General features: G+C 36.9%; 1 protein-coding gene across 1 annotated transcript; it reads right to left on the reverse strand.

Moving 5' to 3' along the window:
• Positions 1–291: 291 nt before the first annotated feature.
• On the reverse strand, positions 292–12,795 carry LOC310891526 (adhesion G-protein coupled receptor V1-like). Its single transcript, XM_083853795.1, has 7 exons — positions 12,653–12,795; positions 11,830–12,032; positions 11,047–11,176; positions 9,348–9,428; positions 2,533–2,706; positions 1,090–1,334; positions 292–895 (listed from the first exon to the last, which is right to left on the reverse strand). The coding sequence occupies exons 2-7, from the start codon at positions 11,983–11,985 to the stop codon at positions 704–706; spliced, it is 978 nt and encodes a 325-aa protein (XP_083709921.1). The 5' UTR covers positions 11,986–12,032; positions 12,653–12,795; the 3' UTR covers positions 292–703.
• Positions 12,796–12,908: the final 113 nt, after the last annotated feature.

Below are 12,908 nucleotides of genomic sequence, written 5' to 3' on the forward strand. Positions count from 1 at the left end.
GTTAGTTGACAAAGGATGTCTAATATTCTACATGTTTCTGGGTTAATAATAGAAGTGAACAAAATCAACTGACCCTTTCTGAATTGCTGAAAAATTCCAAATAACACATCAAAATGCATTCCCTTTGAAACTAGTACCAGAATAACTGAGTTATCTTATTTTTTTGTGGATAGCAAGTTTGATTATTTATAGCTTAGGTAGTAGTCTGTTAAGAATGCATATTTGTAAACATTTGGTTCTAGGAGTTAACTTAGTCTTCTTCAGGACTTGGCAGCTCTCCTTACTTGCAAGGAAGAAAAAGCCGGTGACACCCAGACTTATCATCCTTCCTCTAGGATCACATGCATAAAACCTGTTTTCCTTCTCTTATTTTCATCCTGTAAGGGCTGGCCATTTTGTCCTCCTGTTCAAATCACAGGAACAGGCTACCATGCAGGTTTAAATGATTTGATGATTAAACGGACAAAATGAATAGTACACTGTGTACGCTGAGTTTACATTGTGCATTTCAATGTATACTACGTTTAAGTAATTTATGTAATACACAGACATCTACTTCAAAAACAATGTGTTTGAAATGAAAATACATTGAGATGGCAGATCAAAGAATTGATGCACATATTTTTATGAGAGGAGCATGAAATTTGACATTATAGTGGAAACAAAAGTGAAGAATAAATAGTAATTACAAATAAAGCAAACATTATACAAACCTTCGCCTGACTGTTATGTTTGCCAGCAAATTTCTTTCTAGTGGCTCCTGAACTCGATATAAGGATTGATGAAAGAAAACTGTGCCATAAGGATTATCATTGGCAGGTATTATAATACTTGCCACGCCATCTAACCCAATAGCACCACCATTGGAGGCCTGAGTTAATTCTACACGGACAATCTCAAAGAGAAGAAAAGAAAAAGAAGTAATGCAGCTAGACAATTTGTGGTTTTTCTAACAATAATTACAAGCAAAGTATAACATGAAATTATAGCACCTTCCTGCCGGAACATTTCTTGTTTTCCATCATACATATTTCTAGAACAAGTCAAAATTAATACCATCTTCAAGGAAGATGTAAGTGCTTGACTTACTTCTTCTATTTCTGGAACATCATCAGCCAGGATTTCCAATAGTAGCATCTGAAAGGCTTCCCCAGGGGCAAAAGTAATATTGCCTGAGGCAACCTGCAAGTCCTCATCAGCAGGGTGTCCACCAATGGTAGCAACCCACTCAACAGTAACGTTACCAAGTGTCCCAGCATTGCGGATTACTGGCAGATTTATGGGTACTGATCCAGATTCAGGCTCCTCCACAGTAAATTCGGTCATCTGGAACACTGAAGTGCAGCACAAAGAGGTGTATTTCATTAACAGTAATATTTAAAATAAAAACACCATCCTAGTTACTGAATTATATATTTTATTTCACTTGATTGCATTCATTTGCACAATTAAAAAAATGTTAATCAGGTTTAAACTTCAAATTGAACTTTCAGTATCATTTTATCTGCAAATAAAATTGGCATGAAAATTCAGCCCCCACCCAAGAGTTTATTCCAATGTATCCATTGTTCAAGGCTAGCCATGATCTAAGTTTTTAGAAGACGGTCAGAAGGTAATTTTTCCCAGTGAGGAAATTTTTTATCATTTTTTATGTCACGTATGGAAAAAATGTGTCAACATATTCCATCTAAATTGTTTCAAATATAAGTCTTTCTTGTATAAAATCTTTAGTTGTTAAGAATGAAGTTAATGAATTATCCATGTGGAATTATTTACTTTTGTCAATTTCCTTTACATTTTGCTGATAAAATGGAATAACTGAAATAAAGTAGGGTACTAAAGGGAGAAAGAGTAAGTCAAATAAAATGGCTGGAAAACATACACCAGAAATACTGAAATAGAAAAAATAAATAGAAAAGATAAATTTCTAAAATGTCATTAAATTTTTGAAATTACCATTTTTTTCTCAAAACCTGTGTAATGAAACTATTTTTGGAAAGTGTCCACAATCCATTTTACTGATAATGATAGAAAGAAGAAAAACTACAATAACTAACAACCAGAACATACAAGAACGCAATTTAAGTCATATTTGTACTTTCCAATTTCCCCAGATATTTAAACCTGCTTTGCCTGATTATTTTGTAAAACAATGACACTGCACTATCTAAACAGGTTTTGGCATGTAAACTTAAGCTTCAAGCTATTGCAGAAATGCAACATTTAGAATAGATAAAAAAATACAAATTAAATTAAAATCCATCCCCATTAGGAGACTCCAAAATCCACCTTCGTCTCACAAAATCTTGATATATAAGTTGACTGAATGCTTCAATTTCGCTATATAAGGGCACCATTTGCCCTTACTTACACGTTTTAATTTAGTTTATCTTATTTTGTCCTTTACTGTGTTCATCCAGACTTCCCTTTTTGTATTCTGAAAATTTTTATTCCATTGCCCAGTAATAACTCACCCACAAATCAGCAGATTGCTACTGGACAAGAGAAAATATGCAAATAAGACTCATTTACCAAAGGATCCAAACGGGTCATCAGAAGCCTCAATGGTTATGACTGCCCTCGTCAAAGATCCAAGCAAGGCTCCTCCTGTCGTTTGATTCAGCAGCTGAACATAAAAGGACTCCTCAACTTCAGGATTGATATCATTAATTATATAAATTGGCACAGCTTTACTTGTTTCTCCTTCTAGTAAGACAACATCTGATGAGGCTACACTGTAGTCCTCACCTAGATTTGTACATGAAAAAATAACAAAACAATCAAAACACAGAAGAATATTAAGGCATTCTGGTTCATTATGAAACATCACTAATGTTTATCAGCACTAATATTTATCTGTTCTTTTTGCATTCCCTTGTGTTCATATGTTGGTGTGTTTTTTTGTGTTTTTTTTTTCTTTATCTTCATACCCAGAAAATACAATTGTTTATTTCCTAGTGCCTTTTAGATATCTGGATGGATGAAAATAAATCTCATCTTGGCCAAAACAGAGTTTACACTGTCAGTCCAAGAAGCAATTACAAAAGGTCCATTATTATCTTCCATTGAGAAGATCACACAACTGTGACATTTCTATATTTGATTTCTGATAGTTGTCTGGCTTTCCAAGAGATAAAATGAAACAGAAGTACCTTTTTCAAAGGAGATTTTACTAAAGGACATAAGGTCACTCCTTCCCTCGTGGAGCTTTTCAGGGATCACCTGAGAGCTTTACCTTTCATTTGCAAAGTAAAAGTCTTCTTGAATTGTGCTTAACATTTGTCTGTTTCACAGAGGAGTCACCAGCTCTCAATTTCCCTCCAAGAAACTCAAATAAGCCATGTATGGTAGGTTGAAATATGTACAAAGGACTAAGTACTAGCTATATATACTACTACAGGATTTTTTATTTTATTTTATTTTTTTGAGAAAGTGAGTGGCCACCAGGGAAACAAACAGCCAATTCCTTTCCTTAGTTTTCTTGCTAGATTCTTCAGTGATGATATCTCTGAGTTTTTTTAAATTTGATGTAAGGTCTCTTCTATAGGACCTGAATTCCTGTCTCCTAAGTACACTCAGTAAGTATCTCACACTTTGGTATTTTTTCTACTTGTTTTACTAGACTGCATTCAATACACACTTGCTTGCTTTGGTTACTCGAAGCATACAGTATGCTCTTTCTGGTTTAACACAGAATGTGTATTTCTGCTATTTTGATTTCTTACCAGCTGTTGCAGTTATTGGCATAGCTTTGAATTTCACAGAAACATCTGCAAAAATTCCCCCAGTTCTGGTCACGTTAATGATTGGTCCAACATAATTTTCAGCAACTCGCACAGCTGAAGCTGAAAGCTGAAGTGTTCCAAAAGCATCATCATTGGCATTGATAATTACATGAGCTATAGTCTCACCCACTGATCCAAGACGAGGAGAATTTACAACTGAAATATAAAAAAAACCTCTTAGAGCAAGCCTGAAATGCCTCCTATATATGGCTATACTGTTCATATACATACACCTGAGTTTAGTGGATGGCCACTACTAGCTTTCAATAAAATTTTCATTTTAGATTTGGACAAAATATAACTACAAACTGCACAAGCATATTTTTGATGTTTGAATTATATTATGTCAGAAAATCCACATTCTTACTAACTTATTATTCTACCCTGCTGTGGAGCATACAAAACACCAGTTCTTTGAAGAGGTGAGGTACTAGCAAAATTACTTATTTATTTGTCCATAGGACAATAGAATTTTACACTAGCAATGATGAACTATAAGTAACCTTTCAGTTTCCCAGTAGAATTTTTTGTAGTGTTTCCCTTAAAAATCAAGATTAATGTGGGAGAGTCATGGGGGAGAGGGAAGGGAAATTAGGCATGCCAAGAAGCTCTTAAGCATAAATAAGGCTGTAATGACCTGAATTTATCTGATCGGGCAAACATCCTCTACGCTAAAAAGCCAGCATGAAGCTGCAATTCTACACCACTTAATGTTTAAAAGGCTTTTTTCGCTTTCAGTAAGTGCAACTAGCTTATTTCCTATCATTGTGCTTTACAGAAACAACAGGTGAGCAGGTATTAGCACACAAAACCAATACAGTAATACAGTTGGCCTAAAACACCTGGGATAAAGCAGATGCAGAAGGGAGAAAGAAATGTCCACCCCTGACAAAATTTTGTGGTAAAGGAAATATATGCTGACACACAGAATCTTCATACTTAATGTGAGATACTCTGACATATAACTTACAGGATTCTTAACTATACAGAGTTAGGCAGAGGTAAAATTTTACTGTAATTTCAATTGCTGCATTTTATCCTATTAAATATAAATATTAGCCTACATATTTAAGCTTTTGGTTTACATATGAAAGACACTTACTTGGCCGATCCTGTACTTTGTCGATCAAAACAGTATTGTTTAGCTCCACAAAAACAGATTCTGACCTCTCAGGATCATAATCATCCAAAATAGGCAAAGATATTGTGGCTTCGCTTTCATTGGCTGCGAAGATCACATAACCAGTAATGGGTATATAATCTTCTCCTTGTATTGCTCTAACAACATCAGGTGGAAGAAAGGGTGACTTTTCATCATCACCTAAAGTTCTGTATGTAACCACTACTGTACCAAGAAGACCACCAAGCCTTACTATTGTCAGGGAGATATTTTTTGTTTCTTCCTCAACTTTTATTGGTCTGTTTCTCTCAGAAAAGATGAACAGTCCATATGGATCATCATTAGCTAAAACTGTTAATGTTGCATTAGTGTGATTTCCAAGACGACCACTGGACACATTGATGATCAAAACTGAAAACACCTGATCCAGTTCAGGCACGTTGTCAGGAGAAACTTGTATGGTAATATTTGCTCTCACTTGGCCAACATCAAATGTTACATTCCCATATGCAGAGACCAGGTCTTCTGTAAGATCACAGACTATGACCCAATACAGAGTCACCTCAGACAGGGCCCCATGAGTTCTCACAACCTAAGTGGAAAACACAAAGATTTATGTATTTCTTTGTACTATAAGAAAGAAGAACATAAAAGTGTAAAATGGCATACAGCAAAGTCACAGAATCACAGAATATCCTGAGTTACAAAAGATCCACAGGGATTATCAGGTCCAACACCTGACTCCACACAGGACCACCCAAAATCAAATCGCATGTCTGACAGAGTAGTCCAAATGCTTCTTGAACTCTGGCAGCTCAGTGCTGTGACCATGTCCCTGGGGAGCCTGTCCCAGTGCCCGACCACCTCTGGGTGCAGAACCTTTCCCTAACACCCAGCCTGACCCTCCCCTGTCCCAGCCCCATGCCGTTCCCTCGGGTCCTGTCGCTGTCCCCAGAGAGCAGAGCTCAGCGCCTGCCCCTCCGCTCCCCTCGTGAGGGAGCTGCAGGCCGCCATGAGGCCTGCCCTCGGCCTGCTCTGCTCTGGGCTGAACAAACCCAGGGACCTCAGCCGCTCCTCATACTTCTTGCCCTCTAGACCCTTCACCACCATAGTAGCCCTCCTTTGGATGCTCTCTAATAGTTTATGTCCTTCATATATTGTAGCACACACAGTGCTAGAGGTGAGGCTTCACCAGCACAGAGCAGAGCAGGACAATCCCTTCCCTTGACCATCCAGCATTGCTGTGCCTTATGCTCCAGAACACAGTTGACCATTTTGGCTGCTAAGGCACACTGCTGGTTCATATTTCTCTTGCTGTCAAGCAAAACCCCCAGATCCCTTTCCATGGGGCTGCTCTTCAGCCTCTTGTCCCCAGGCCTGTCCGTACAGCCAGCATTGCCCCTTGCCAGGTGCAGAATCCAGCACTTCCTCGTTTAACTTAATTCCAGTCAACTGTGACCTCTCCAGACTCCAAGACTATTGAAAAATTATTGAGAGAGGTCTTGCAATGACATCAGCCAGCTCTTTCTGTACTTTGGGATTAATCCCACTGGACCCCATAGACTTATATGCATCCAGCTGGAGCAGCAAATCCTGCACAAGTTCAAAGTTGGCTGGGAGTTTATCATCATCACAGTCCTGAAATTCAGAGCTTTGGGTGTCCCCGAGCCCATCATTGGTGTTAAAGACAGAGGCAAAGAAGGCATTAACCTCTGCTTTATTGGCGTACTTATTTGTGAGGTTACCAACCTCAACAAGTAATGGATCAATGTTTTCTCTGCTCCTCCTTTTGCTGTTAGCATACTTTAAAAAAAGCACTTTTTGTTGTCCCCACAGTACTGGCCAGCTTCAACTCTGAGTGAACATCACCTCTGTAGTCCTTGTTCAACTGACCTTGCTTCCAATGCCCACAGATTTTCCTTTTTCGCCTAAATTCTAGAATAAGATCCCTGCTCAGCCAAGCTGGCCTTCTGCCCAGCTTGCTCAACTTCTGACTCTTTGGAATTGCCTGTTCCTGTGCTCTTAAGAGGTGTTACTTAACTAACCAGCACTGATGGACTCCAATACCTTCAAAAGCAGGTTCCAAGGGGACCTCACAAACTAGTTCACTGAGTAGTCTGAAGTCTGCTGTCTCCATAGCTAGGGCTGAACTTTTGCTGGCAGTTTTCCTCCTATTACCAAAGATTTTAAACTCAGCCATCTCATGGTCACTATGGCCAGGACAGCCTCCAATCACCACTTCACCCACAAGACCCTCACTGTTTACAAGCAACAAATCTGGAGGGCACCTTTCTTAGTCAGCTTCCAGAGTAACTGTACCAACAAGTCATTGTTAACGTGCCTCAGGAATTTCCAGTACCTGTTTGTATTGGCTGTATGGTATTCCCAGCTAACATCTGGGAAGTTGAAGTCACCCACAGGGACAAGGGCAGATGACCTAGAGATATCCCTTAGTTCATTATAGAATAATTTGGCAATGTTGTCCTCCTGGCTGGGTGGTCTATAGCAGACTCCCACAACAACTTCATCTTATTGTTATAACTTATTTCCATGTCCCTTAATCCTTACCCGGAGGATCTTAAGCATGTCATTGCCAACTGCAAGCTGCACACAATCCAGCCCCTCCATTATATACAGTGCAAAGTCATTGACATGATGAGTTAAAAATAAACTAATTTTAAAAACAGTGTAATCTTTATCATCTTAGCTTTGCTGTATTTGTTGTGTCATCAGCACTTACTTTAAAATATTCATACCTCAAATGTAAACAAGTAGAAGTAAATTTAAACTTATATAAAACATTTTAGTTTTAAGCTGAAAGATACACTTTAGAAAGTGAAGTATAAAATGTCAAGACAAATGTACATGATAAAGTTAAGTTAAAATGCTGTAGACCTATTATAAAAATATTGCAGAATGCTCTGTAAAATAGACATAAAAGAGGATTGCATAGCAATATGAGACCCAAAACTTTCTAACCTGCAACATAATATTGCTATCTCCATCTTCAGGCTCAGTTCCATTTACCGAGAGTGACTCAGTACTGAACTCAAAGACGCCATGAGCATCATCAGAAGCCTCAATAGTCACAACGATGTGGGATGCAATTCCCAAGCTGGCTGTAAGTGCAAGTGCCAAAATGAGTTATTTTTTTATACCATCTTTTCTTAAAAGCTAAGGAAGTTTGTTACAAAAAGCACACAGAAAAGCATAACTGGAATATTTCTGCTGTTTTGCATTTTGTGGTGTGTTTTTTTTTTGTTTTAAATGTGGAATAATTATCCACATGGATAAGGAACTCACTTTCAATAATGCAGTCCTGGCAGCCCTTCTATGGAACAACACTCCAAAGCAACATATAAAATGCAAATATTTTAAGAGAGGATCAAAAATAAAATTACTTGTCTAATTAAGGAAAATGAACTAGAATTTAGGGTAGGGGAGAGTTACGTGGTAAAACACAGTGTAAGCAGTGCAGACAGGACAAAAGCAGGTACTATTTTAACTGAAGCTGGAACAAAGAAAAAGCTAGTCCAGGAAATTCTACTACTGTAATGATCATCTTGTGTGAGATAACTTGCTGCTTAGAAAGAGAAAGAGCCTGGCATTTTAAAAAAAATCTGGAAACACAGAAGAGGAAACAACACTTCCCAGGAAGTTCCAAAAAGTGGTTAAACCACAGACTTACTCTCAGGTTCAAACTGAACTCCTTTGTATTTTCAAATAAAACAGAAAATCAGGCTGTCACTGTGGAATAAATTATTTGATTTCGATAATGGGTGCTAACACAATATTTTCAGGTCTCTAGGGTTTAATTCAAAATCCGCCATCATTAGCGTTTCCCTCATAGTAGGTGCTTTTGTTTTCATCTTATTTCTGCATATTGTATGTTTTTAATTTTCTCAAGATTAAATTATCTTTGTTTTCTGTATGTTGTGACAAAAATAGACTTCAAAAATGAAAAATAATCAAAGCATTCTTTTAGAAAAAAAAGAGCTAACACCACTTTTTATTAAGAGTATTTTTGAGATGCAGAGATCAAAGCATAAAGCAAGTGGCAAAAGAAAGTATCAAAACACACAGTCAGGTAATTTTTAAATTACCTTAAATTTAAAAAGTTTCTCTCCTCTTTGCTCTCCAGAAAATTTTACAAAATTTACAAACAAAGCTAATTTTTCTAACTACTTCTGGAATAACTACATTGTGTTCTATAAAAATACAGCTTTGAAGATAGAGAAGCTGTTATTTTCTGTATTACGGTTAGTATTGACTGTTGTTGAAATTAAGCCTTTTTTAAAATGGGAAAGAATGTTTTGACAGGACTCTATGATATATCTCAAACCACAAGCAAAATAACACTATGATAAACTGTGTCAGTAGTGTAGTTCATGAGGGATATTACAGTTAGCATAAAGAAATAAAGATTAATCCAAAATGCTTACCATGCTGATGGACAGTTGGAAGGAAGAAATCCATGTTCCCATCACCACTACCACTGCCATCATTTCTAAAGAGCTCAGCAACTTTAAGATGACAGACATACAGATATATACACATATATACATTTATAAATCAGAGCGCAAGCAAAGAGAAATTTAAACTATTCTGGACAACAGGAAAAAAAGAGGGAAGCACTCTAGGAAGGTATCAACTTTGCTTCTGAAAGTGTACAGGAGTTCTAATAAAGACTGAAATATTTACATATGCCACCTCTTACTTAATTTATGACATTGGAAATAGCAATGGGAAGTCAGAATGAAAGAAAACACATACACATAGTTTATCTTTCCTCTCTTTCCCTCTTTGTGTCCCCATTTTGTATTTCCCCTTTCTCACTCCTAACTGAGGCTTGTCATGGAGGAATCTAAATTGAAAAAAAAAAAAAAAAAAAAAGGTAGGGGAGACGATAAAGTCCCTCAAGCTCCTTATTCTAATATTTTCTCACAAAGTGAAAATGTTGGGAAAATCTGCAGAAAACTTAACTAATGGGGACTTCATAAGCTTTGTGTTTGTGTTGGAAAGGCCAAAAAGAAGGCTCATTTTAAAAAGGCTATATAGTTACTGGATTACTAAAGTTAGTTGTAAATTTTCTGTCACAACAATTTGAAAGAGAAAAGTTTGACTCCTTTTAACAAAACAACTATTCAACCAAAAAGACAAAATACGTGAAAAGTCTCAAGACTTTACCAAAAGAATCACTGAGACCATGTTGCACCATAGACACATACAATCATAGCAGAGAGCTGGATTAATTCAAGGAAATCTGATACATCCTCCCAGAAGGGACCACACTTGCAATTTCTGAATTGTTTAAAAAAATAACATCAGTTTAAAAAAAAAAAATCAATTTATGGCTGTCAGTGTTTCTAATTACTTTTCCCTCCAACAAGCTTTACAATCTCCGTTAAAATTTTTCTCAAATGGAAAAAAAAATCTGTAAGGTATTCAGGGGTTTATGTGGCAGCACCACTATGCTTTGCCGTCCCTTCAGACTAGCCCTTCAAACCAATAATTCTTTCAAGTGTTTGTCTTGTTCTTACAGACAGTTATCTACGAGCTACCTCTGCAGCTACAGCTCAGCAAACTCCCTATGGCCCTCAACATCCACAGCCTATTACTGCTATAATCCATTTGACCTATGTATTGCAGTTCTTCTGATTTCACTCATGTGGAAGAAAAAACAAAACAAAACAAAAAAAAACCAAAACAAACAAACAAAAACACAACACTTTGACTGTTTAGCCTTAAATATTTTATAAATATTCCATATTTTTGAAATGCAACATATTGCTAATATATTTTTGCATTATTTTAGTTCTCATTACCAACCATGAAGTTATACAAAGTGAAAAGCAGCAATTGCCTTTAGATGACCTAACAGATGGCAGTGATACACTTTCCCTAATACATGGTAATAATATACTTGCTATGGGATCTGGTTGTTTCCACCAAGGATTAAGAAAAGAACTGAGGAACAGTTCTTCCCTACGAAAAAAGACAGCTGTATGGGGGTGGGGATGTAGAGGTGCTTTTTGTTTGTTTTCAGAAATAACATAGAAAATAATGCCAAGAAAGACAAGATTTTTATGAACGAGTAGAGGTCATGAAAATACAACTAAGGGACTGATATATGTGCCTTACCTCCTCCCTCTGGGTTCAACAGCTCCACTTTAAACGTTTTTTCTAATTCAGGAATAGTATTATCAGTGATGTTAACAGTAATGTACTTGTATCTTTCTCCTGGCTGAAATTCCAGTGTACCCACAACAGCCTGCAATATAAGAGCTCTTCATATTTTCGTTCAAGTCTAATGTTTTCATCCATGTAAAAAAAAGAAACAGAACCTTCATTTTGTCTTTTTCAAAACATCTACTTTTCCTCACTTAAGCTTCAAAAAAAAAATCTGAAAAATCTGTTTTACAAAAGAAAAAAAAAAGAAGAAGACATCTAAGTTGACATACTGGTGAGCATCTGCATTCATGTACATTTTTCTTATTTTTCTGCACAAATGATCAGTTGGACAAGCAAGTGCAGATACATGCAGGTTATTTTGCTAGGCATATACAAATCCCAGTATGTACAAGCATAATGTTAACCTGTACATGCACTTGAATAATATGGTCTGTAACAACAGCAAAACTCACAAATTGCTACACTGGAAACTCTGTTAAGAAAAAAAAAAAAAGTTCAAAACCAGAGGCTTTTCCTAGACAATGCAACTTACTGCAGAGAAAAGAATGGAGAAGTCACATGATGTATATTTTTAAGTGAATATTACATATCCATTTGCCACATCACCTTGTAAAGTAGTCTTTCTGTGAAAGAATCATAGCTGGGCTAGAGCAGTCAAACTGAAAGCTATCTCCACGATAAATAACTCTAATTAATTCCAAAACAATTATACCACCTTGGCAGTTGCCATACCTGATAATCTTTGGGACTGAAAGCTGTGACTGGCACTGTTCTGTATTCCACCAGAACTGTTCCAAGAAGGCCTTGTGCACGAACTACCAGTAATCTGACGTGTCCAGCTTCTTCTTTAATAGTAATATGGGGCACAGAAGAGGCTGGAAGAATCATTTTATCACCTGGCTGAGGAGGTGGCCCCACAGAGAACTGGAGCAGACCTGGAAGACAAGAATTACTACTTACATGGCTTTTCATAACAAATTTTAAAGATGATAAACAATTTAAATAAAGTGATTGATAACATATCTTGTGATGGTTCTGAAATTAAAAACCACATATACCAGTATACCCTTAAGCCTCAATCACACTATTTCCAGAGATGTGCTGTGTGCCTTACCCTCTCTCACTGATATTCTTGTCAGTCTTGATAAAAGGCACAGCACAATAATAAAACCTTCTCTTCCCAAAAGAGCCTCACAGGCCACGGTTTTGCGTATTTACTGGTACAAGACATATGGAGAAATGACTCTCATTGTCAGGAATTCTCATTTGATGAAAAACCTGGACAGGATCAACTACATGCAGAGCCTTTATTTGCCCTCACAAGAGAATCATTGCTTGTTTGGGCAGGGAAGATTTGAGGCCTTTTTGTAAAATTATAAAAGAAAACTAATTCAGTATTCATTCATGTATATAAACAATGAATTAATTCAAGTTAGATAAAGTGGAATATATGAGATTGCTTCCTCAACTATTACAACCAAGCAAAGTTTTCATCTGACTGGAAAGAACTACACAATAATCTGAAACAAAGCTGTATAATTCCCATCATTGTTACCGTATGGGTGGTCACTGGCTTTGATGCTGATATCAGTAGTTTCCTTTTCTGGATCTATACTTGCTCCACTGGTAGGAGTTGAACCTAGTTTCCCATCTCCAGACACTGCAGAGACTAATGTCACACGGAAATATTCATTTAACTCCGGAATGTCATCATCAATAACATGCAAATTTAACACCTAGAGAAGGACCAAATCATGGAGAAATCAAACCATGCAACATTCTTTGACTAGTCAGTCAGCTGTATCTGCTGT

Source organism: Anser anser (genome assembly GCF_964211835.1).
Source record: "Anser anser genome assembly, contig: HAP1_SCAFFOLD_159, whole genome shotgun sequence".
In the NCBI taxonomy this organism is placed as follows: Eukaryota; Metazoa; Chordata; class Aves; order Anseriformes; family Anatidae; genus Anser; species Anser anser.